This window comes from Thamnophis sirtalis, unplaced genomic scaffold (genome assembly GCF_051295495.1).
Source record: "Thamnophis sirtalis isolate CommonGarterSnake01/CBP01778 unplaced genomic scaffold, rThaSir2_p1.2 scaffold_16, whole genome shotgun sequence".
NCBI lineage: Eukaryota > Metazoa > Chordata > Lepidosauria > Squamata > Natricidae > Thamnophis > Thamnophis sirtalis.
In genome coordinates, this window is record NW_028261396.1 from 6,781,708 (window position 1) to 6,809,111 (window position 27,404).

The 27,404-nt window shown below is 41.0% G+C and overlaps 1 protein-coding gene across 2 annotated transcripts in view; it reads right to left on the reverse strand.

Moving 5' to 3' along the window:
• SNTG2 (syntrophin gamma 2) overlaps nt 1-9,233 on the reverse strand; it is a 229,866-nt gene extending 220,633 nt beyond the window's left edge. For both annotated transcript variants that reach the window (XM_087702793.1, XM_087702792.1), the window contains exon 1: nt 8,885-9,233. Coding sequence is in view for 1 of the 2 variants with exons in the window: in XM_087702792.1 (XP_087558918.1) it covers nt 8,885-8,956 (72 nt within the window). In the remaining variant the exon portion in view is untranslated. The remainder of the gene's footprint in view (nt 1-8,884) is intronic.
• Between the last annotated feature and the right edge of the window lie 18,171 nt (nt 9,234-27,404).

Here is a 27,404-nt window from a genome sequence, read left to right on the forward strand (position 1 = left end):
AGGGCTGCCTACTTGTCCTCTTACCTTTGCTACCAGTTCAGAACTGGGAACACTCGTGCGCAGCACTTCTGCACATGCGCAGAACCTTTTACACATGTGCAAAACATCCGTGATGATATCTGGGCAGGTGGGCAGAGCCTCCCACTGACGCCACTACCAGTTCCCCGCCTCTGCTCTGCTGTCCTGGGTTCTGAGATGAGCAAACTCTGGTCCAATATCTACCCATGTGCAGGTTTGCCAGGGATCATCTCCACTTGTTGCTCCAGCACTCCTCCACTGCTGGACTCAACAAACCAGGTTTGGAATGAGATGATGAGTTGTAGATGAAGATGAACTGCACAAAAGAAATATGCAGGTGATGGAACTTTAAGTGGAAGAGCCCTTGCAAAGGAATGGTCTCATTTCCTCAGCAGAGCAGTCCTTAATTCAGTGGCATGGAGAACCATGATGACCGAGGCCTTTCCCACTGCAGTGGGTGGTCTGGAGGCCTAAGTGTCTTGTGCTCTTAGTGAACCCACAACCTCTGCTGGGTCTGCCTTCTTGACTGCTGAACTGTTAATCAGCCTCCTCCACTCAATCTGCCGGGGCCCATCCCACACACTGAGAAAAACACACAGCCCTTTCCCACCATGAGCCAGAGGCCCGTTGGCTTCACCTGCTTTGCGCCCTGGGTTTGATCTGTCGAGGGGATTTACTGGGCGTGGATGTGCCACAGCCACTTGGAAACCACAGGTGGTGAGAGGGAGCCAATGCCAGGTGAGGGCCAAAGGTGAATGAGCAGCCCTAAAGAGAGCACAGCAGGCTCTCTCTCTCTCCCTGGACGCCTCAGATGTTAACGCCAATATAGGGGTTTTTTGTTTTTTTTTGTAAATTATCCAGTGTTTGTCCCTGAGTGAAAGCATTTCTTTCGTGCATCCCTCCCCCCCCCCAAAGGAAATTATAATCTTATATTGTCATGAAATCTTAGCAGGTTTATTATAAGAGCATCAACTGCTCATTTCTTCTTTTATTATTTAATCATTTTCAACTATTTCCATATTTTTTAGGAAAAATATATTATGTCATGTAGAAAATAAAATTTAGCATTAGCTTTCATGACAATGAAACAATTACTTTGGAAGAATCTACTCATTTTTGGAAAAGATATTTTAATGGCACTATTGACTCAGACAAATAATTTAGAAGCATTATACCATAAAATATTTCAGGTATAATCTTAGTAAAATATACCGTAGCTGGATCCAGTAGCTTCATCATGCTTAGACATTTGCTTAAGCAAATGAAGGTCGGCTCAAAACATCTCCCTGCCTGGCATAATCAGCAAGTGATGCCTTCCATCACCCAAGTCAAAGTAGGTACACAGAACTGAAACCAGCTAAATTACTTTGGATATTTATTTATTTATTCAAGGACAACCTCCCCCTGTGCCTGAAGAGAATAGTTTTCAATCAGGGTGTGATACCTGACAATAACTTCACTATCCATACAAAAGCTATGAGTGGCATAAAGAGCCATGGAAAGATACATGTTTGGCATTACAAGACAAGATAGAAAGTCCTGCACATGGATGAGAGAACAAACAAAAACGTAGGATATCATCAAGAGAGTAGAAAAAACTGATATGGAATTGGGCCAGTCACATACCAAGAAAAACTGATGACAGGTGGACCAAGGCAGTCATGAAATAGATCACACTTGATAAAAAGCATCAACGGAAGAGAAATAAAACAAGATGGATCAACATCAATTAATATTGCCGGCCCAACAGGCAAAAAAAAAAACCTCAGGACCGTATTGGTTGGAAACATATAGAAGAGGCCTTAATCCTGCAGTGGATAGACAAAGGCTAAAATGATGGTGATTTATTTATTTACATATTTACTTGTTTTTACTTGCCTTTTTAATCACAAAGGCACTTAAAGCAGCAATATTTGATGTTATTGATTTTGAATCCGATTTCTGCAGCCTGTCTGATCTCCCTAAATTTCTTAGCCACTGTGGTTATTGCTGAGGATTCTGAGAGTCCCCACAAATAGATACCGAGGTTGCAGAATAACAGTACTAACTACACCTAACCAGAGTAAGATGCCCTGGATGAGATACACCCAAGAACAAGATTAGGATGCCAGGTTTGTCTCTGGTTGTCCCATGCTTTCAAAGTGTCCCCCTCACATATCTGTCAACCTTCCACAAACAATGAAAAGATGTTTTGTGTCTGCAAAGGTTGGCTCTAGTCAATTTTATAGATATCAACTTGAAGATCTGTATAACTGGTTTTATCATTTTCATTTTTACACTTGTATGTTGCTCATAATGTCCAGTTATAGGGCAGATTACAATTACTATAAACACATAATAACAGTAAAAGGGAAAGAGTCTGTGTTGCCATATTTCAGAAAAATATGATCAGAAGAGGTCTGGGTGCTACAGTGAGGAGCTTAGGACTACAGAGAATCAAAGGCTATATGTTCTCATAGACTAGATTAAAGAGGATATTATCAAGAAAACAGTAAAAAAAATATTAAGATGTTAACAAATTAAAGTAATGACTTGGAATTGAAGCTAACCCTCGAAGCTACGACTCTCTACTACCGGGAAAGAAATGAATGAATGGAATATTTAGGACTTTAAGAGGTTTGCAAGAGAGTAAACTTAAGCAAGGCATGCCTTAAGCACTGCTGGAATCCTAAAGTGGATCGGAGTAACTTGTGATGCTCTGAACCTTTCACAAATCATTATAAATTACGAATCTAAATAGGTGAAGTGGTAAATTGTCTATTTTGAGATCAAGACATTTAAAAGTTAATCCATCACATCTACCTAGTGCAAACAGTTTGTTAGAAATATAATATATAACATATGTTTATAATATAAATGTTATAGTATTGAATTTAGAACTTCTAGCTGTATTAATAGCTTCAGTTTATTCCATAGAAACAGCTGCTCACATTATTATTTTTTACAAAATATCTTAACTTTATAGTATCGATACCCATTTATTAGCTAATATAACAAGAAATGAAAGTACTTTATTATTCTTAAAAAAAGAGGGAAGAATGTGGTGGGAAATGGAATTTATTTAGGTGCATGTGAAGTTGTTAAGAAACTAAATTCAGTTGCTTGGATCCTTATCTTCCACAAGGTCTCATTTCTATTAGTCTTCAATACTTGAAAATATCTGAAAGTATGACTATAAAAAGAACCTTCTTTGATCAACAATCTTGATTCCTGCTTTTGAAGCCAAAAGACTGGCTGCAATTATTCAAAATTAATCTTTCTTACTTGATTTTCTATCATTCCACAGTTCACTAGAATTTCCACAGCAGCTTACGAGGTAAAGTAATAAAAAGTCAAAAGCACACAAAGAGCAGACAACAGTAAAATCACCACATCTCTATTTCTGCAGGTGAACAATACTGCAGCAACCCCAAATGTATCCACAGTGATCACTGCTGAAGAAAGTATCCCATCCTGAAGACAGGGGAAACACGTCATTGCTATTACATGAGTTGGGAAGCTGAAGATTAAACATACAATAGTAGCTTCTTAAATAGTTCCCATGCTCAAACAATTCAAGCAATTAACTTTATATTTGCTCAAGTTATTAAAGGACCAGATAATGGAAAAAAAACATCCACATACTAGTTTTATACAAATGTGCTTTTCGCATCACTCATGGCAATAGACGTATACATCTAAACAAGCATAGAGTGTAAAAGGAGAATTAAATACATGCAATACCTCTAATCACAACCATTTAAAGGAGTTTGTTTATTGTGTACCAGGGGTGCAACAAGTCTAGCCTTGTGGCCTTATGTGCCCAAGCACCTCGAGAGCCGAGGTGGCGCAGGGGTTAAATGCAGCACTGCAGGCTACTTCAGCTGACTGCAGTTCTGCGGCTGTTCAAATCCCACCAGGCTCAAAGGTTGACTCAGCCTTCCATCCTTCCGAGGTGGGTAAAATGAGGACCCGGATTGTTGTTGGGGGCAATATACTGACTCTGTAAACCGCTTAGAGAGGGCCGAAAGCCCTATGAAGCGGTATATGAGTCTAATTGCTATTGCTATTGCTATTGCTATCTCTTTGGTATCCACAAAACCTTCCAGAAGTGGACTAGTCAAATATCTGGGCTCTTTATTCCTTCTGGGGAATTGTAGGATTTAATGATCAGATTAAGCTCTTTGGGTTTGCAGATGGTTAAGTCCATCATTTAACTCCTTCAGACTCATGAATCCCATTCCACAGTCTTATCTAGTTTTAATGCTTTGCTCTTCATAAGTTTCACAAAACCTCTTTTGGGTTTTTGATCTGACAGGAATTTCACACATCTGCTATTTATGGAAGACATTGGTGAAATTGTCTTCTCCAGGACTGCTGTGTCTGTTTGCATGGATAAACAAATACAGGACTATATAATCTGAATCCCCACGGCCTCACCACAGATGAATTGCATATTTTTCCAACCAACACTTAAAATAAATAGATTTTAGATACATACATCAGATTCAGTTATATCCAGATTATGGGAAGAAAGAGGTAAATTTAGAAGGGATTTTCATTTTTCCACGGTATGAATCTTAATCTACTCCTTTTTTAGTTTACGTACAGAATTTATACAGAATAACATAGTTGGAAGGGATCTTGGAGATGTTCTAGTCCAACCCCCTGGGGCTCAGGCAGGAAACCTATACCATTTCAGACAAGTGATTGTCCGATATCTTCTTAAAAATCTCCTGTGTTAGAGAACCCACGACTTCTGGAGGCAAGTCATTCCACTGATTAATTGTTCTCACTCTACGGAAATTTCTCCTTAGTTCTAGGTTGCTTTACTATTTAACCCGGCAAAGTTATGTTTCTACGAAGTTCTAGGAAGATGCAAAAGATGGAAATGTGGTGCTATAGCAAGCAACTTTACAGCTACAAACTGGGACAGTCTTCAGACTACCAGTTCTGAGACTTTAAGCCACTCTAGAACCTTTTTTCATTTTCATGACAAGAAAAAAGGTAAGGCACCAGGAAAAAAATCCAATGTGACTATTAATATATAATATTTATTTTCTTATAAATTAAAGTTTCATTTGACTTTGAATCACAAACCAAGTGTCTTTCCTGGTCTTCTGGAGTAGAATGAGGGGAAGGAAGTGAAGGACTAGACTTTGATCAGGTTTACCTTGAGTGATCAGACTAATTTTAGTCAAAAAAATCATATTTTTCTTAAAAATGGAAAGATCATGAGGCTCAAGACGGGTCCTTAGTGTTTACGTTAATTTCACTCTATAATTCTCTCATCTCTTACCCAAGGAGTTTCGGGAGCTAGCCAACTTGGTGCATTTTACAGAAATAATGGTTAATCCCAAATACCTTTACATCAATTTCTAATTATAACTTTATTATAGATTAAGATTAAGGACAGTGTTGTTGTTGTTGTTTTGCTTTGAACACTTGCATGCACATGCATACACACACACACACACACACACACACACACACCAGGCAGCCTTTGTGAAATATGACAAAACATTTTCCTTAGGTTTTACTAAAAATGTAACTAGTGATAGTTTACTAATAAAGTAACTAGTAATAAATTACTTTCTGTAACTTATTTCCTCACAATCATCGCCATTGTTTTAAAAAAATGCTCAAAAAGCATTAGACTGATTTCTATAACATTTCTATTCCTTCATAAAACTCAAAACTTTGCTAAAACATAGAAAAAGGTAGATCTAGTCATTTTTCCCCTTTGATAATAGGAGAACACAGTCACAGTTGTTGACTTTTTGAAATTTTTCACTGAATCCAAGGAAACGTTGTTGGACCTACCAACTACTGGAGTAATCCAAGCAAGATTGGATTATTTTAGAATATCCGGAGCAACTCTGGACACCCAGAAATGTGACCACATGAGGTCCTTTAAGAAGAGGAAGGGATGCTAGTACAAGTTGTAGGAAGGTTTTTATACAGATGTTTTGTATAAATTGTGATTGAGCCAACTGTGCCTTTTTTTGCAATTGAGACTGAAATAAAATGAATCCTCAAAATAACATTGTCAGTGAGAAGGACTTCTGTAAATCATAATCATGTATTAACAATCCATTTAGACTCACTCACAGTCAATATATCCTTGACTTGATTACCTCTTGCATCAAATCTGTGCACATTTCTAGCTTAAGTAAAAAAATTATGAATTAATTTATATATAATTAATAATACTTATAAGCATATTTTCTTTTAATTAATAAAACTTTTCAAAATATACATGCATGAACTTCCAATGTGTGTATAAATAAATCCAGCCATCTTATATTACATAATTAAAGCATTCCATTCTTTTTCCAAATATAGAAATTGGCTTGTCTTACCAAAGATATCAAAGAGCTTGGTTTACTGCTTCAAATAACAGTTAAATAATGCCAATTTAGTTCAAAGTAAGGCAGGTGAGATAATTTTGTTTGCAGAAAATATCAGCAATCTAAAGAGTAGTTCATTAAAGAAAATGCATCATCCAGTGTGATATTTGAAAAGCTGACAAACCAAGCCAGCAATTAATTTCAAACAACAATCCTTAAGAGTGACAAAAGGAGTAATTACTACTATCAGCAACACCTCCTGAAGATTATGCCTTTTGCTAGGAGTCTTCCTACTTCCATAGGAACTCACTCAGTAAAGATAAGTAGAAACTATAATTGAAACAGCAAACATTTTCTGGTTCCATTTAACGTAAATAAAATTAATTATAATATAGATGAAACAAAGGCACACTATAGAACATGTAATCACTTTCTTTAATTTAGATTCAGTATATCATTTAACTGAAAGATCTCATTAATAAACTGCAATTTAAACATGATTTTAAACATGAGTCTAATGTGAATGCCTAGAATCTTAAACTGATCCATACTCACTTCCCTGGAAATGCCCGTATGCCTCTGGGTATCTGCCCTCTGTAAGGTGCTCTAACAATACACATTTATAGTTAAAGTTATGACTACTATTTTTACTAACACAAAGTATCAGCATTTGAATCTGAAGTCCGTACAGCTCTTTACAGATCATTGTTTTCGTCATATGCCCATCCCTTGAAAAATTAATTGCTTCATTCACTTAACTGAGTCACTATATCAAATAAAACATATTTTTGATTCCAGGATGTTTCTAATGTGATAATATTCTGAATCTAGAGATACATATACGTTCCTCTTAGTGTACCGTGATTTACATTCTTATACCACATGGACTGAGGTCTTGGAAATCAGAGATTAAAGGGTAACAGAAAAGGCCAGGCTAAATAACTGCAACTATCAAAGGATCATCATACTCCATCAATAAAGCCGATACTTTGCACACAGGAAATCTCCACATTTCATTAAAAAGAGCAGGGAGCAAGGAGAAAATAATATTAACAATCTTTGCTGGGAGAGCGGGTGTTAGTTGGACTAGTTGATTCTAGACTAGCCAGTCACATTGTCTGATAAAACTGAACTTTCTACACTGCACATCATTAATTTTCTATAATCCCAAAGCAGTTATCTAGCAAAAAACAAGAACTATTTCCCAATGAAATTCTGAAAACTTCCCCAATTATTTATTTCACTCCAATATAAGTAATAACCATAGTCACAATCCAGTATATTTAATGATCTCATATTGAAAGTATAGACTTAAACCATATAAATTATATGTATACTTCAGAGTGTTTAAATGCTAGGAGTTGATCAACTCTTTATTATTTAATTCCTTAATCTATTATTTGATTGAACAGGCTGCGTTTATTATTGGAGGGAAATAGAAACGGAGGAATCTCTAATAACTAGAGATTATTATTGTACAAGAAGAGGCGGCTGAAAAGCGACACCACTGAACAGCCCGTCTAGCCTCCACTTAACCTTTTCCATTTCTTTAAAGAGGGTTCTAAATCTAAGGAAAATACACACATAACCCGGGTTCATGTATTCGAAGAGTTGCGCTAACTTGTCCGTCTGAAGATGTAACCCTAAAGGCACCTAGCAGGGGTCAGCAGAGTCCGGGGGGGGGGGGAGACGCTTCCAACCCAGAGGGGGAAACTCTTGGGAGACCTTCGTAATCAAACTACGTGGGCTCCCCCCCCCCCGAGACAGGAGCGCTCAGGGGATCCATGAGGTCGGAAACCGAAACCCGCACTTGCCCTGGTTCTGATCCTCTCCACCTGCAGGGCTCCCTCAGCCGCCGACTAGTGGGAGCAAACGCAGCCGACCCCCACACAAAAACAAACACCACCACCGGGACCGGGTTTTCTGGCTCCCACCTCGAGGATGGAAGTGCCGGCCCAGAGGGATCCTCCGTGGCAAAACCGGGAAGGCAACCGCCCCCCAGCCCCCTCACCCCCAAAGCGAAAGAGTCGAGGGGGAAACTCCCTCCTGGGGCTTTCAGGGTCTGGCTGGGTCCGAGCTGGACCGGGGGGCGGCAAGAGAGAAGCTTCGGCGCCAGAACTTCTGGGAAGATCATCTACTTTTCCGGCCCCGTCAGGAACTGAGAAGCCCCCCCCCCAAAAAAAAACAGCAATTAACCCCCCCCTCCTCCTCCGCGGGTCTTAGGAGGGGGACGCCCGCCTTCCGCCCCCCGCCCAGCCCGCCCCGAAAGGGAAGCCTTTGCCGCCCCTCGAGCCCGTCCAGGGGCCGCTGCTGCTCCCCCCCCTCCGCCGCCCTCCCCGCCCAACTGCCTCGACGGGCAACTTCGAGAGCTGGACGGAGCCGGAGGAGAGCGAGCGCCCACCTCGGCCGCCTCCCGCCGAGCCCGGGAGGACCGGGGAAGTCCGGACGGGACGGGGGTGGCCGCAGGAGGCGGACTCGGGCTGGGAGGCGGCGGCGAGTGGAAGGGAAGCAAAGGAAAGGCCGGCGGGGGTACTTGCCCAGGTGGGGACGAGGAGGCTGTCCGGGCGCTCCGGCGGGGCAGGGAGGCTCGCTTTCCCCGCGGCGTTCATTTCCTCCCAGGGGTCGCCCCGAGGGGGGCTTTCCGGACGGCCAGTCCAGCGAGGCTCGGGTCAGGCATTGAATCCCCGGGTAGCCGCGCAGGCTCTCCCGCTCGGCGGCTGTGCAGGCGGCGACTCCAGGGGAAGGGAAGGAGGGAGAGGGGAGAAGGGGTGGCGGAGAGGGGCCACACGGGAGGAGCGGTGGGGGAAAGGCGGGAACCGCCGCCGAGCGCTCCGCTCTGCCGCTCCCTCCTCCGGGGGATCCCCAGCCAGCCCTCCGCTCGGCTCCGGAGCGCAGACGGAGAGGGAGGGAGGGAGAGCGGGCGGTAGGAGCCGCCGCGCTGCCCAGACGAAGAAACCGCGCGAGGGGAACGGAGGGCTGCGCGCGTCCCCGTTTAACTTCCCGGGCTGCTCTCTCCTCTCGGGGGATTCGCGCAGTTCAGCTGAGCGGCTCCTCGGCTGAGTCCTTCAACGAGGCTGAACGACGCTCAGCCCAGACAAAGGCCGATGCTGCCGCCGCTGCCGCCGCCGCCTTCGATGGCTTCCCTGGCCGGGGCTCCTTTTCCATGTGGCGAAGGCACCTGTTGCAGGCTGCCCCCCCCCCGCCCCCCGAGCGCGTGTCTCAACCGGCCGCGCTCCCAGCTCCTTCCCTCCGGCTCTCCCCGGTGTTTGCACCAAGGGACCTGGCTTGTCTGATTGACCCTAACTGGTCCCTGGTTTTGATCCGTCTTCTGCCCTGGTGGAAGCCTTAGATGTTGTGGCCACATCTGACAGGGGAAGGTGCCTCTTCCTCATTTGGTTCAAATTCAGACTCTGGGGCACCAAAGATACAATCCTCCATTTCTATAGGATGGAGGCCCTTCAAGAAGGAGTCCCTGCCCTGCCCCACCTCTGGCACCGTTTCAGCGCCCACCTTCCCTGCGTGAGAGAAATGGCAGAAGGAAGAACGCCTTCCCTTTGCCTCAAAGCCACCCAGGCTGCTGACTCTGACACCGGCTCCAAAAACTGCCCCCAGGCTTCTCCTTCCCATCCCGCTGGGAGAACTTCCCACAAGGTGGAAATCTCTTCTGCAACCATTTGTCTATTACTTCCGACCTTAACTATTGCCTGTCATCTTCACTGCTGAGCCCCCCACCCCCCCACCCCATTACTTGCCTTCCCCTCACCTCTGAGCCCAAACCACAAACGGGGCACAGCTGAGGTTGGCCTTGTTGTTTACAAAAAGAATAATCTTCAAATCCTGAAATGCACCCTATTGTTTTGTGTCCAGGTGTGAGAATGCTCTATATATGCTTCATCTTCAGTTCATTAATGTGCAAGGTGGAACTAGATTGCGAGGAAGGAAACGGATAAATAATCCTTGTTTAAGGTAAAGAATTTCAAAACTTTCACTGAGACTACGATATAAAACACGTGCTTTCTTTAAAGACAGGAGGGACATCAAGTTGATAGAACCATTCAGAAATTAATATTTCTAATTTAAACCTACGATCGTCATAATCACAGTAGGAGTAGTTAGAATAGTTATATCACTTTTTAATCACAGATTTATAATCACATTTCAACCTCGCACCTCTAAAGGAAAGAATGAGGAAATCCCAAGATGTTATCAACTTTTTTCTCACAAACCTGCCCTGGTTAATTCTTTTTTTCTGCCATCTCTTCAAAATGTGTCCTTTATCTGACCCCCGGTGCATACCGTCCTCCGGGCAGTCTTAAATTGTCCTCCTTTACTGATACTGTGGCAGCAACTTCCCTTATTTTGGGACTTTTGGGGGCCATGGATATTGTCCAACGCATTTATTTCAGCAGCCATTCTGTTGCTGACATTGTCCCAGGGGTTTTAGCCCGTGTTCCTCTCTCCTTCCATCCTGGATCTCACACCTCCTCCAGCACATGTTGCTTTGGGTTAACCGGAGAGGCCGGATCTACCAGAGTTACCTCCTCCCTTCTACCTGCTACTTCTCCAAGCTGAAGATCCAGCTTTGAAATATTGATTGAGGGATTCTGGTAGTTGAAGTCCACTAATCTTATAGCTGCCAAACTTGGAGAGCCCTGCCACTGTGTCTATGAAGGATATTGCCAGTATCTTCCTACAGTATGAAAACCCAATTGCAAGACAGATAGATCAATACATTCAGATGAGTAGCCAATCAGTGGAGAAGAAGACATATCACTGATATATTCATACTGACCTAGAATTAGCAGCTCTTACACTTCCAGCAAGCTTCCACCACTGAGCGTTTTCTTCCCCTCCTGACAAATATGGTCAGAATCCTAATTAAATCATTCCCCACTCAGTGTGAATTACACATCTCCTTAAGAGCTGAGGATTTCCCTACCAACTAATTTCATGTACGATTTATAACTGGCCTGATGACAGAGGGGGCTGTAGAGTAGGCAACCCCCTTCTGCTACAGAGCAGACATGGAGGCCAATTTCGTTGCACTTCTGAAGGGCAACTGCAATGAATCAATCAAGTGACCGCCAAACATGAAATCTATCACTGTTGACAGAGGAAGTGCTCAGCACGGGACTTTGTAGCTAACTTTCGGTTGTTAGCTCAGAACTTTGGCTGGAATAAAACAGGCTTAATTGCCTAAGTTAAAGAGACAAGATCTGATAGGACAGGTCCATTTGCCAGAATCTGAATGTCTGTATTAATCCATTAATCTGTTTGCATAGCAAAGGAGACTTGAGAAACTGGTGTATTACAGTTGAGAGAGTAAGACATGATTATTCTCTTTCATTCCCTCCTTTTTTCCTGCCTACCCATCAGAGCTAGGTAAACAGACCTGTTACTTACCTAAGTAAGCCGAAGTAACACACGTAAGATCTTTATGTTTATATTCTGGAGAAGCTGAGCACTTCAACATCAGGTCCTTTCCCAGACCTTCCAATTTTTGAAGCATTAACTGGATGTTATACTGATGGGGAAACGGGACATTTTGCAAATAAATGCCCTTAATGTTCCAGATGTAGTCTCTCGGGAAATGAGTCTGTCCCAGGTTTAGAGCCAAATGGACTTGGAAATACAACTGCAAGCCTTAGTAGATTTCTAGCTCCATGGACAACTTCACTGAACCCCTTGCTGCCCAAAAATGCGCTTCACATCAAACCAGTTCAGTCTTTATGGTTGGACACGGAGATGAGTGACGGCCAATTCTTACCCATCGCAGAGCATTCTGCACCTTCCTGTAGTCACTGTCAGCAATTATCAAGAGTTTCTGCAACGTTATCTGGCCTTCATATTACATGCTCCAGTACTTTTGGAACGGAGTAACTTCAGACTTACAACCGATATATTAACTGGGACCAGGATGTAGGAGATTTTGTGGAGCCAAGTTAAAGCCCCTAACCCAAACACAGAGAAAACAAGGCACAGGCTCAGCTGCAGAGTGTCAAATTGGGTAACTACCCCATTACAAAAACACTTTCTCAAAAAAACAAAACCACTATCCGCTTAGCCATAGAATCCTCAGAAGGCTTCATAGAATACTGACAAGGGAAGTCTCAGAGCACCAGGGCAGCAAAAGGAAGTCACAGCCCACCAAGAAACAGTTTGTGCTTCAATATAATGTGCTCTAATCTCCTGTTCAAAAGTACCCCTAAATTATTCTATTACTAGGATAAGATAAACCTTGATTCTCTAGTATGCAAAACTAATAGCCTGCATAGCCTCAAGTCCTCACAACCCCACAATAGTTTCTGTGACCTGTTTTGCTTGGCAAATATGCGGGCTTGGCTTGATGTGTTTGGAAAAGGAGAGCCATGCTGATTCTGTGACTGGAGGGCATATATTTACAATACGCAGACAAATAAATCCTCATTCTTGGACCTCAGATTCCTACAAAACATCAATATCCAAATCAAATCCAGAACTGGAATCTATATATTCAGATTACTTCCTTTCCCTCAGGCATTAGAAGATTTAGAGAATTGTATTTTCCATGAATTTTTGTACTTGTTTACTTGGACAATTTCCTTGTTTCTCCTAGCCCTAAGGAGAAGCCACGGTGCCTGGCCAAAATCTTTAAGCTGTTTTCCTACTTCTGGCACTTACATGTGCTGGCTGTTGAGTGAGCAAAGCACTTATCCTGGGCTGTAGATAAACTAGTGCCTTTTTTTTTTGTTCCTGTCAGTCTGTCTATCTCGTGTGTTCTCACCTAATAGTAATGATCTTCAAAGTTGTGTGGTGAGCAGAGGGAATGGCCTTAAGGAACAGGTGGATCGGCTGTTCTAAGACAATGATCGGGGGGGGGGACGGGACGTAAGACTAGCACAGAATCTAACCTGTGTCAATACCCTCCTTAGTTCTAATGAAGATAAAGGGAGGGAGGGAGGGACCCATTTAGGTTCTTCTGCTTGGGGTTTCAACACTTTTGTATTGCAGCTGGGTTCTTAAGGTCTCTTCCATATTGCCAATAGTTTCCTTGTATCTGACTTTTTCCTATGCAAGAATCATTCACCAGATGCTCACTCTCCATATCAGTATAGAGTTGCTCTTTAAATATGAGATAGGTGGCAAATAAATTTAATGAATAAAATAAAATAGGAACCTCAGATATGATTGTGCAGCCATCACCACAGCCTAAATAACCAAAAGTTGAAAAGTAACTACCATATTTTTCAGACTATAAGATGCACTGGAGTATAAGATGCACCAAGATTTCGAAGAGAAAACCAAGAAAAAAAAGGTTTTGCCCTCCCTACTTCTGGCACTTACATGTGCTGGCTGTTGAGTGAGCAAAGCATTTATCCAGGAGCCCTCTGCAGGCCTCCCAAACCCTCTGAGCATCCTGTTTTTGCAAAACGGGCCCATTTTTGGCAAAAATGGGGTGCAAAGGGTGGGGTTTGGGGAGGCAAAAAATGGCTGTTTTCAGTGTATAAGACACACCGACAGTTCCACCCCGTTTTAGGGTGGGGGGAGGAAGTGCATCTTATACTCCAAAACGTTTGGTACATTTTTAACTATTCAAACATTTGTTCCTATACCTAGAAAGTCTTGCAGCCTTAAGGTTACTGAACTCATCCTCGTGAGGCACTTATAACAATTTGAGTTTGATAACCCTCCACTGCTCTAAGCTAGAGAAATATACATTTAATTTGCCTGTATTGGTTAACCTATTTCCTCAAAAGAATTCAGAGGACAACTTGTAAAGTATAATCTAGTCTGTCATGGAGACCCTTCTATCATTTTCTAGGTTTTGCCAATTTTTATCATACATTTATTTGCTGCATTAATCACACTGTGGATTTATCTTATCTAGAAATGGTTTCCTATAAAAGGAATCTCACTTAGAAAAAATAGAGTTTCTTCTGAAGTAGACATTCATCTCTCAACTCTTCCTATACAATCAAAGTCTCTCATCTCTTATATAATCTGATGCTTCCAATTTCACATTTGGAATGAGATTCTTGCCATTTTGCTGCAAAGTTTGAGGGCATCTTCCTGTTCTTTACCAGGGCGTCCCTTACAATGAAATGGAACTGCAATGCTTTACTAAGAAGTTATTATCCATCAAAAATGGGTAAGAGATGAGAAGATGGCACCATCTTCTCTAAGGAGTAAAACACTCTTCTGAATTCACCACAAGACTTTAGAACATTTTCACAGAGGAGGAGAATAATGCCACCTTGAAACAACACCTTCCCTGATATGCTAGTAAGACAAGCAGCCAGAATGTTTATCACTTCTAATAACTGATGTCACTTATAGTAGTTTTATCATTGATATTATAATGATACCATCCTTTCCAACCATCTGCAGTTATGACAAACTATCGGCAGTTAAATGACCCACCACCAGCAAACCTTCCCCATCCTTCCCCATTCCAGAGGCCTCCTTTTTCCCCAGGTACTGCAAGGTGCTCAGGGCCTTCTCAAGTATCAAATGGATCATGTCAAGCTCACATATTAAGTATCATGGAGAGATCCTCTTCATTGTTGATGGAGACCACATCTAACTTACTAGCAGATTTCTCTCCTCCACCTAACAGCCATTGCCCTGAAAAGGCAACAAGAAAAGGCTCAGGAATTAAACCCTGAGGCACGCGCGCGCGCACACACACACACACACACACACAGAGCTGGATCCCTGGGCTTTGCGTTAGAGAAATCCTCTCTGCGTATGCAATTTCTTTCTTCACTGCAGCAAGGCAACCCACTCCCGCTCTCTGTCAATAGCCCTTTGAGGTTTCACTGTCATAGCTGATTTATGGTCCTGTTTTAGAGAGACGTCTGACAGCCGCAGGCTTCACATCTTCTCCTTATCATCTTTTCCCATTCCTAATAGGTCTGGCCTAGAACATGGAGTGGCAGGATATTGGTTGGCCTTGTGGTGCGTCAGAGATCCCTGAAGTGTGCAATGACCACTGGACTGGCTCACTATCTTGCAAAAAAAAAGCAGGATAACACACTTTGTTCGATTTCAGTTTGGTCAACACTGTGGTCATTACCCACAATGGCCCCTTCTGTTCCTTTCCTGATTCCTACATATTCTTGGGCATGGAGACATCTAGGAATGGAGAAAGAGCCATCAGCAGCTATGGGACCACTGTGTTGGGCAGTGAAGGGGAAGTGGGAGGCATCGCATAGGCTTCAATCCACATAAACTGATCTTGAGCTCAGGACTGCAATCGGGGATGAAGGAGACGCAAACAATGTCAGACCTGCAGCCTTCTTTTCTTTTGGATCTTTGACCTCCCACACTTTCTATTATTCTACTATGCATTTTCTATTGTGGGAAAACGGGAGGGGGGATTGTAGACAGTTAGATCCTCTGTAGCCATAACAAAATTCTTTCTAGAAAGCCAAGGTCATCCTTTGTCTTTGCACCTCTGCACCTGACTGGAACTGGATGGGTGGAAGAGCCGAGGTGGCGCAGTGGTTAGGGTGCAGTACTGCAGGCCACTTCAGCTGACTGTTATCTGCAGTTCAGCTGTTCTAATCTCACCGGCTCAAGGTTGACTCAGCCTTCCATCCTTCCGAGGTGGGTGAAATGAGGACCCGGACTGTGGGGGCGATAGGCTGACTCTGTGAACCGCTTAGAGAGGGCTGAAAGCCCTATGAAGCTGTATATAAGTCTAACTGCTATTCCTACTGCTATTGCTAAGCTGCCAGCATGGCAGTAGAAGATTGGACCATGGGATGGACTTGTGGGTGTGGGGGCAGGATCTTGAACTTTCAACTGGGTGGAGGAAACTGGGAAGCTTTCAGATCCGGGTTTTCCCAGATGTGCCAACATGGCTCTCTTAATAAATTGGAACTTTGAGGAATGCTTTGCCTAGGACTCTGATTTAATTTTGGATGCTATTTGGAACCCTGACAAACAGAAGGTGCTCTTATCCCCAACTGCGTTTCCTTTTGCGAAGGTTAAAGTTCCCCATGTCTTTCTTCTTTGAGAAAGAAAGACAGTTGGGAAGAAAAAACACAGCCTGGGGAAAGGTATAAACAGCTTATGTTCCTGCTGGGTTTCTGGTTTCTATAAAGTTCTACTTTCCATTGTTAGTTTTCATTTTAAAATATAAATATAAATAAGCATGTAACATGAATTTGGGCCTGCAAAAAGGTCAGTTCTATTTTTAAACAATGAAAGAAAGCTAGTTGTTGTAGCGTTTGGGAATGGCTTTGCTAGATAATCACACTTGGGAACAGAATCTATTGAACTCTATTGGAATTATCCTTAAGGAAACATGCAAAATGCTGGATTCTGCTGCTGCATAACTAAGCTAACCTATTACAGACTAATTGTATATATTTTAATAGCATTTATGTCTAAGATTTTGTGGCATAACATTTAATTTAGATCCATCCTGCTGTTCCAACCCACTCCTAACTCTCATCTGAAGGGAATAAAGTATACTCTGACTTCCTAATTTACCTTGCTACGCTGCATGGACTCCTTCCACACCACTTTTTTATGTCCAAATGAAAACAGCAAATTGGAGCTAGAGAGAATTTTGACTCTTTTGATGTTCTGCCCGAAAATTAGCAGACCTAGGTATATGGTAATTAATATCAAGAAATGATATTATGGAGAGGTGTTTTTTTTTCTTTCTATTGCTGATCAAAAGTCTTTCAGCAGCTGCTGTGTTTCCTTCCTAATTGCTTTTTTTGGTGGCAAGACAAAGATTAAATGGAAAGTACAGGCTGGAAGCTTATTAAGGAGAGAATTCCCCCATAAAATTCCATGACTGAGGGGGTTAATTTCCCATCTGGAACTATCACCCAGATCACTGGATGGAAACTATAGGACCACTTCCAAACAGTGATAAGTTATCAAGTATTCTGCATTTTTCAGATTTTTAGAATATTTCCCAGTTACAAAATTAAAGGTGCCCAGCGTGGATTCTCAGAACAAACAGCCTCCTTATAAGACTGAGCATAGGACGCTTGGAGTTGAGAGATGAAAGTAAGGGATTTGGGCAAGCTTTGAGAAGGATGGCCATGGAGAAGGAAAGGTCACCAGTCTTTAAAAAGAAAAGGACTGGTTGTCCCAAGGGGGCTTTCTTTTTCAAGAGGCAACCCGACTCTTGTTTTTCTTTCTTTCCTTCTTTTGCTTCTCATTCAAGAAGCTTCTTCAGCTGTGACTGGATGGTGGGGATGGAAGGATTTATACTCCTTGCAGACAGCCAGTCATTTGTATTCTCTTTAGAGAGTCATTGAGGCCACTTGGAGGTTTATCTGTGTCCTCTTCAGGGTCACCAGAGTAGTGCAAATGGGTGTGGAGCCTTCTTGGAACAGCTGAAAGGACTGTGTTGTAGGATTGTGTCCTTTCAGATGTGGGCTCCACACCCACAGCTTCTTGGATGAGAAGCGAAACATCTTCGAAGAAAAAGAAAAAAGGCCACTTGCCTCATGAAAAAAGCACCTCTGGAACTACATCTTACTGTACTATCCAAAGGAACATCTATAACTACAATATACTGAATGCTAAATGCTAAAAGAGAAAGAGAAAATGGGTACTGTGGGGTGAATATAATCTTAACATTAGTGTGATATTTTTGAAAAAAAAAAGCAGAAAATTGGTCACAGACTTATTCCTACTTCGACGTAACGGTTTTGTTTGCAAGTACTGTTTCACTGACTGCCATTTCAGCTTCTAGTATGAAGAATCTTTTTGGGATTTCAACTTCACGGAGACACTTCATAAACAAGGTGACCCAAAGCCTCTTTTGGAGACTCGCCTCCAGGGTCGCAGGGCCAGGGATAACGAAGAAGCAGGCCGAGGAAGAGGTGGGCAGGCAGTGAAAGCTAGAGGCATCAAATCATTGTTTGAACTAGTGATTTTCTTTTAATAATCAGCCACAAGTTTCCCTATAAATCTGCTTCACTGCCTTTTTTCTACTCTGTTGCTTCTTGAGCATTGCAGAGGAGGCGAAAGATTGTGTTATATTAAGAACGTGCGTAGGTGTCTTTGCTTGATGAAGCTATTCAGAATATCGCATCGAATAAAAGAGAATGTAATCCACAAAAGCTTAAAGTATGTTAAATTTATCATTCAAGTTTCCAAGGAATAATACCCATTTTCCTGAAACAGATCGATTTACTTACCCCTCTAGGAAGTATTTACCCAAAGTGATATTAACAATTCCATCAATGAGATTTCCATCAATGGAAGGATTGCTAATGAAATGTTTACATTTCAGATCTCATCTAATTGATACAGCTATATTTATTTTATTTGAGCCTAATATTTCCCCCTATTGATACACCCAGATGTATTTTCCTTCTGTACATATGGAATAGATGTGAAAGATATAACATTAATTTTATGTTTTGTTAGCATATCTCTATTCTACTCAGACTTCCCACAAAAGGAATAAACATAGTACAAAATATAAGTTCAGGATAAGCTATGCAGAAATGAGCATTCCCCAAGCCCCTCACTGGGGGAGGTGGGTGGTTACAAATATGAAATATAAACAAACAATTCTAAAAGTTTATGAGACTATCACATATTCCTCCACTACAGTAGAAGAAGAAAACTAGAAATGTCTGGAAGAAAGCAATTGAAAAAGTACTATTTGCTTTTAAAAATTAAGCTTTCCCTAAATTAAGTGGACTTTTGACAATACTCCTTTGGAAATTTTACAGCCAAAAAAATGGAGTTTATCTGCTTGTGCAATTACTGTGACTTTGTATATTTTTAAGGATAATCAAATATCACTCATTGTGAGAAACCTGAACTATGGTTTTAAACTTAAGGTTTAGAAATGCTGGAAACTTCTGCCAGAATATCAACAATAACAAAAATACTATTTAGTCTATAAATTCTTAAAAGTTTCCTTTCCTAATGTTGGTGGATAGAGGTTTTTTATTTCTACATCCAAATTTTGTTGCCTTTCATTTTCCTCTGCTATTTCATTAGCCTTAATTTATACAAGTAAAAAAAGTTAATAAAATTTGAATATGAAAATAAAGGTCATTTTAAATTATATCATAATAATAAAGGCTTCCAAAAGAAAATGTCTTTGAGATAAGTACAGTAATTAATTTTCAGAATGTTTCAACCTTCATATGCTATTTACTTTTCAATTTAAAAACCTATCGATCAGAATAAACTAGGAGATTATCTGTATGTGTGTATATGTGGTCTATGTGTATGTATCGTATACACACACATGCATATACACAGTGTCTTATCTAAATGTTTTTAATTAAAATGTTAATTTGAACTTTTCTGAAAATTGGTTTGCATTCAGTATATAACCTAGATGCTTCTGACATTTAAAAATTCCACTGTTATATGTAAATATCTTTAAACTGCATACTCTTTATTCTCAGGTGCAGTACATGGACATGAAACCTGAAGAAGATAATTTTTAAATGAAAGAAAGTATATATTGAATGAATCAAATTACCATCAAGTACATTCTTTAAAAAAATCAAAATATGCCAGAGTTTTCAACATTCTGAATTCCTTCAGAATAATAACAATAACAACAATAATTGTTAATAATAAATTAACTACAATAAATAAAAAATAATAAACAACTACCTGTCAATGGTATTTGTGATGCATTTTTGAATGTTCAGTTGACTGAGTTTCATTTTAATGAATAATAATAATAATAATAACAATAATAATAATGAACCAAAGTACAGAAGCATTGCTACATGTTGTAAAAATGGAGAACAGTATAAAAACAACAGAAACAAAGGCAGAATATAAGGGAAAACAGCTGGATGACAGATTTAATAGCTGGAAAACCAAAGCTTTGCATGGACAGCACTTGAAAAACATCGAAGGAAAATGTGATGACAATTTGACATGGACATGGCTTAAGATGGGAACCATCAAGAAGGAAATGGAAGGTTTAATACTCACCGCTCAAGAACAAGCACTGCAAACTAATGCCATGAAAGCGAAGATACAAAAATCCACTGACAATCCAAACTGCCAACTTTGCAACAACAAAGTTGAAACTGTTGCACATTTAATATGTGAATGCAGCAAAATTGCACAAACTGATTACAAAGCTAGACACGACCTAGTTGCTCAATTATTCCACTGGTCATTCTGTAAAAAATGCGACTAATCTGTATCCAAAAAGTCATGGGAGCACAAAGTGGAAAAAGTTACCGAAAATGAGAAGGTGAAGATCTTGTGGAACTTTCGAATACAGACGGACCGTCATTTGGGACACAACACGCCAGATATCACGGTTGTAGAGGGCCAAAACATACAATTTATTGACATTGCGGTACCAGGAGATGCCAGAGTTGAAGAAAAATACCTGGAAAAAAATCACGAAATACCGTGACCTGGCCATCAAAACTACTCAATTATGATATGAAACATGTAACAATAATGCTCCTTGTCATCAGGGCACTTGGTACCATGTCCAAGAATTTTACAAGATACATCAACAAATTGCAGCTTCCTGAAATAACTGCAAAAAACTGCACTACTCGGAACATCGTATATTTTAAAAGGTACTTGGTTGATACTTGCTGGCAGCAACTTGTATCAATCATTAGCACCAGTCAATGGTATATGTGATGCATTTTTGAATTTTCAGTTGACTGAGTTTCATGTTTATTGAATAAAGTATACTACTACTACTACTACTACTACTACTACTAATAATAATAATAATAATAATAATAATAATAATAATAATAATAATAATTGACAAAATCACCATCAGTCAAATGCAAAATGCCGCACTGCTTGGATCTGCACGCATATTACGAAAATACGTTACGACGTCCTAGGCCCCTGGGTGGGGCCCGACTAGTAACCAATGCCAAATCCGGCGAAACAACTGGCCGCTGTGATACAATTGTATAATAATAATAATATATTTGAAACATCTGCAGCCATAGGGAGCCATGGTTCTGTATTTAAAATATGGTTTCCTATATTTTAAGATACAGAACCAGGAAGCTCCATCTTTTGATGTCTGCCACCTATGAGTGAAAAACAGCTAAAGGGACTCTTAAATTATGTAGCTCTGTGTACAATATATATGCAAATGCTTGCCCAAATGTAAGAAATATATTTCCACCACTTATGTGACTCCATTTCTAAGAGTGTTCCTGAGAATGTGTTTCTGAATTGTAATTATCCACACACAAATCCCACATTGGGGTGCATGAGCAAAATCTATAGTCAGTCTTCCTAAAGATCTGAGCTTGTTGCTAGTCTTAGGAATCTGTTCTGTAGCTTTGAATATATCCTGCATAATAAAATACAGCTTAGGTGACTTGTGTGGGTGATGTCCAACTTGAGTTCATTCCTGACGACTCCATGCACACAATCATGCAGCCATCTGAACAATGATTTGGATGGGATTTGCTGACTTCTGCCAGGCAGTTTCTTGAGGTCTTAACTAGTTTAAATTCCTGCTATGTCCTTGTTGGAAGAAAAATCCGGTCCGGTTTCAAGCCAGGAGAAAGGCCCTGGAAATAAAGTGGAAGCTGATTGGAAAGAAGGACTCTGTTTATTGATGAGTAAAACCAACCATAGCGTGCAGTTCTGGGACAGCTGACACTTGGGTTGGATGAATACATGGGTTTTTATAGGGTTCTGAGATGCTGCAGGGGATTGTACAATGTAGTGAGTCTTCTGCTATTCGAATGGTGGTGGGTTAATCCTGTTATGTTCTAAAGGTCATGTCCTGTTCTGAGAATTTGGATGGGGGGATGTAAATTCTTAATCCCATCATCTGGACCTGAAGGTGTTTTGTCTGTGAATAAGGTGTCCTGGATTTCTTAATGGGCATGAAATGTCCATCTCTAAAAACCTCAGGCTTCTGCTGGAGGTTGTTGGGGCTCCTCTCCGCTTTTGCTAAGATTTCTTTCCATTTCTCCTTTGCGGGTGTTGGGATTCAAACGTTTTTACTACCGGTTCTGTGAGTGTGACTTGGTGGGTGTGGCATGGCTTGGTAGGCGTGGCTTGGTGGGCGTGGCAGGGAAAGGATACTGTAAAATCTCCATTCCCATCCCACTGCAGGGGAAGGTTACTGCAAAAATCCCCATTTCCTCCTGATCAGCTGGGACTCGGGAGGCAGAAAATAGATGGGGGCCGGGGCAGTCAGAGGTGGTATTTACCGGTTCTCTGAACTACTCAAAACTTCCTCTACCAGTTCTTCAAAGCTGCTCAGAACCTGCTGAATCCCACCTCTGATTCTGCCTCTTTTAATATCCCCCAAAATATCTTTCATTCTGGGGGGGGGGCTTCCCACATCCTGGAGAATTGCCACTCCTTCCAACCCCACTTAGCTTCTGAGGTTAGACAAGGCAGACGATGTGCTATCATCTACTGAGACATTATATTTTAAAAGATTTTCAAGACAGGCTAAATTTCTGGTGATGAATATAACGCACCACTAAACAGTAGCACATAGGTGATCCTCACTGCGCTAGATAGACGTTGGATAGGAAACATCAGTAAAATTCCAGAGTATAAACTGGACAGGAAAATAGAAAAAATCAATTTTAAACTTACAACATTGATAGTTCCTTAATAATATTATAAGTTTTTATAGTGCATTTTAATTGAATGTAAACTGCCTAGAATCGACTTTGGCCAGATGGGCGGAATACATACACACAAGCATAATAAATATTATTCCAGCATTCAAATTTCCAATTGCAGCTGGTTCTATCAAAACTCCATCTGGTTTTTACTTTTCAGCTCTGAAAATTCAAAAACTCTGGACAAAAAAAAGACACGGATTAATATGCTGTTATTGTACAGTGGTGTTGCTAAAGAATGCGTGTTCAACATTTTATCTTTCTAAAGCATAAACCAACTTATACAATCGCTTTGATGGTTTACTTGCATTTCACTTTAATTTCGCAAGCAGCAGAACTGGATATGATTACTGAAGAAAGACAACCGCAAGAGCAATTGTCTAATAATCCAGAAATATTCTTTGTGTTAAACATTGGATTAGGAGCAGGAAAACCTGAGTTCTGGTCCTGTCTTGGATCACTCAACCCCTCTCAAGCACATAGAGACAGTGATGGGATTCAGGCAGTTCGCATGTATTCAGGAGAACTGGTTGTTAACTTTCTAAGCAGTTCGGAGAACCGGTTGTTGGAAGAAATCTCATTTTGTTTCTTTCCTACACAGAAGGCAGGAAGGAAACATTCTGGTGTTGTTTCTAGCCTCATCTTTATTGCCCTGCTTACAGAAACTGCCTCTTCGGTAAACCCTTATTATTACATTGTAACAGTTAAGGCAAAGCGCCCATCGACGTGAGTGATGTTGAGTTGGCCATGCCCACCCAGTCACATGACCACCGAGCATGCCTACCCAGCTGGTCATTAGGGCAGAGAACTGGTAGCTAAATTATTTGAATCCCACCATTGTGTAGAGGAATATTAAGGTTTATGTGAAGAAGGAATGCGACAGCTCTTATGAAAACATCAGTTTAGCCTGGAAAGACACGAAGCCGTGAAAAAGAAACTCATCAATTCTCTATTTTGACCGTCTTTGGTATAAGAGCAGGTGGAGGAAGACTCTGTCAGGCTTTTAGGATTCTGTCATTATACTCCACACTAACAGTAAACACCTCCAAGATCGCCCCCACCAACACAGACAGGGGAAGCCACCAGGACAGTGGAGAATCTCAACCTATGGTCCGTGAACCCCTGGGAGACCGTGATGTCGTAACAAGGGGTCCATGAAGGCTTGAAGAAATGTCTTCAAGTCTTGGGGGGGGGGTCTATGGCCGTGGTCCACGGCCACAAAAGTTATGTGAAGGGGGTTCATGCTGAAGAGAAGGTTGAGAATCACTGCACTAGAATATACATTGAGAGCAATCCCATCCCTTACTAGAACTGATGATGTTACCTAGTTTGGGTAATGAAACTTCTGCAAGAAAACAGCCAACCTCAAAGAGCTCCTACTCCAGGTAGCCTGCAACTTACGATCACAGTAGAGCCCAAAATTGATGTTGTTAAATGAGAATTTATTGAGCTTGGCTCCATTTCTTGCAAGAGTTGTTAAGTGAATCACTGCAGTTGAAAAGTTAGAAACCTGATTGTTGAGTGAATCTGGCTTCCCCATTGTCTTTGATTGTCAGAAGGTTGCAAAGAGTAATCACGTGACCCTGGGATGCTGCAATGGTCATAAGTATGAACCAGTTGCCAAGTATCTGGATTTTGATCACATGATCATGGGGATGCAGCAAAGGTCATAACTGTGAAAAATGGTCATTAGTCACTTTTTTCAGTGTTGTTGTACCTTTGAACAATCACTAAATGAACAGTTGTGAGTCGAGGTCTACCTCTACATGCTAGCAAATATTTTCATAAAATGATTAAAAATTCCTCTTATTTATTACCCATGTACTACTGTGTGCATCTAATCTCTTTGAAGCCTGCCAGAAAGGACAGCATTTCCCAAGAGATCTGTAATACCATATGTCATTTTGAGAAATCAAGTGCTCTTAGTTCTAAAAGGGTTATAATAAATGTAGTTAAACTCCAGGCAGAAATTAAGGAAGGAAAACAGCCAGTGTAGCAATTATACTTTCATACAGTCTCTTCGCTCCATCTATCAGTTGATGTAATGCATATCTATAAAAGTCCTTTCTTTAGTTCAGCACTGCAATCCGTATGACAACCATCCAGACAGAAATTCAACAGATGAAGCATTGTCAAATGACTTCTTCTAGAAGCATGTTATAAATTGGGCCATGATTTACATGATTTTAGAGACTGTTGTGTCTTTTCCAATGACCAAAGTGTGGAATAAGAATATTGTGTAATGTGGTGGTAGATGGCTAGCAGAAATTCAGTAATTCATTCTTAATGTTCTTTTTTTTTTAAATTGTAGGACTTTTCATCTGATACAAACAAACAAAAAAAACCTGATTTAAACTCATCTTCCCCTCGCTGTGTTTACTTCCATCTTGATATGAAAAATAATATGCCATTTTCTCCTAAATGAAAGCAAAGTAGAGGGAAAGCTAGTTTCTTTAGATGTTTTCTGCTGCTACAATAATCAGCAACAAGGGATTGCGATTTTGTAGTAGTAAGCCTTCTGTGGCATGGCTTCCATGTCTCCCACACAGAGCATGTCGTTGATTAATAAGCTTGGTCTGAGATGGGATGTTAGCTTAATTTATATCCGAGACAAGCCTTGCTCAGGGAAAAGGACTCAGGCCCTTCATAGAAAAGTTCCCAGATCAATCCATGGCATCTCCAAATAAGATTGGGAAATCCTTTTTAATTACTATAATAAACATAGCAGATCAATGGCTTAAACTCATTACCTTGCAATTCTCTTAGTAGCCATTCTCCCTTCTTCCAGGGTTGCGGAAGAACGGCATGACAAAAGTGCAAGAGTAAACAGTCAAAGTGGAAAAGATGGGTTGATTTGAAGGCTGAAACTGGTTCCTCCTAAAATTTCTATAAGGGAAGCCCATCCCACCCCCGGCCGGCCACGTTCATCCTGAGACGAGCATGGGGGAACCTTGATTCCAAGCACAGGGTGCTCCGACTTAAAGCAGATCAGGGGTGGGTTCCGGCTTCTGTTACTGCTGGTTTGCTTTGCGTGCGTGCACATTTGATGTGCATTATGCACACATGTGCAGTAGTAAACAAATGGCTTCCGCACAAAAGCAAAAAACAAGATGGGGGCACGGCCAGCTGAGTTCCTATCTACTTAGCCGAAACAGTCCAAACCGGTAGGAACCCACCTCTGACCAGGATGTTTGTATCTTCTTATATTGGTCAGCTGTTATTTCATCCCAGACCCACTCGTAACTATTTAACATTCAGTCAAGGTTTTTCCTTCTGGCATGTTGCCATTCACTGCATGATATAGTTTGGATGTTCATCATCAGTCATTGTTTCTTTCATGCGATATTATTCTTTTCTGTGCAAAGAGGTGGATTAATTGGAAACAAATACATGTTTTGGTTTTCATTAAACCATTAACTTGCCTATTATCATTGACGGGTTAAATTTTGGTTTCAAAGTTGGAATTTGCAATATTCACTGCTGTAAACATTTGAATGCAGGTTCATATATAGATTTATCGTAAGTGACCCTTATGTTTTTTAAATCTTATTTTAAATGTGTTTGTGTGATTGATTTGCCTTGCCCGACAGTACTCTCTGCCATTTAATAGCTACATTATATAAAGAATCTTTCTGATTTGTAGAGAGATTAATGGCTTTTCTGCTAAAGCCTCCCACCATCCTCACTTTGCTGTCATGAAACTGTCAAGCTTCCTGGAATTTGTTCACTTTTGAGGGTGAAAGAGCATCAGTTTTATTCAGATGTGAACTAATATGAGGAAGAGAAATTTGGGGAATTCTCATCCCAAGACAAACAGAGCAAAATTAGAGAGCATCAGAAGCCAAAATGAGCAATTTGAGAGATCAAGATTGATCTTCTAGATCTGTATTAATTTGCTTGTGTCCTGCCGTGTTTTGGCCTTGATCTGAAACATCTTGGCTTCCTCATAGAAAAGTAGGATTAGGAAACACTTTGTTTGATTTGATTAAGTGGTAATTCAGCTGAATCACTACTCAACATAGATCCTCAAAACAATCCCATCTTGTGCATTCTAAAAGTATCAGTTTGCACTATTGTACAACCACAGCTCTGGACTTCCAGTAGTGGAAAGTTGTTTCCAGTCAGCTCTGGAAAGTCCCAAAAGAGACATCGGTTTCTGCCTAATGTTTGTGCAGAAGCCCCATCAGCTCTTCTATGGGCCAAATTGGGGTTGCAGGATAACCCACAGGGACACGTCAAGATAAATCCTGTTGCCCTGTCGCTTTGAGAAAAATGGTATCACCTCTAGGACACAACTTCAAATCAAGTCGACTTCTCACAAGCCTAAGAAAAAAGATAGGGAGCCTATGGAAAAAGATAAGAAGCCTATGGAAAAAGATAAGAAGCCTATGGAAAAAGATAAGGGGGAACTAACTGTGAGAGGGATCTTGGAGTCCTAGTGGAGAACCATTTAAATAGGAGCCAGCCGTGTGCA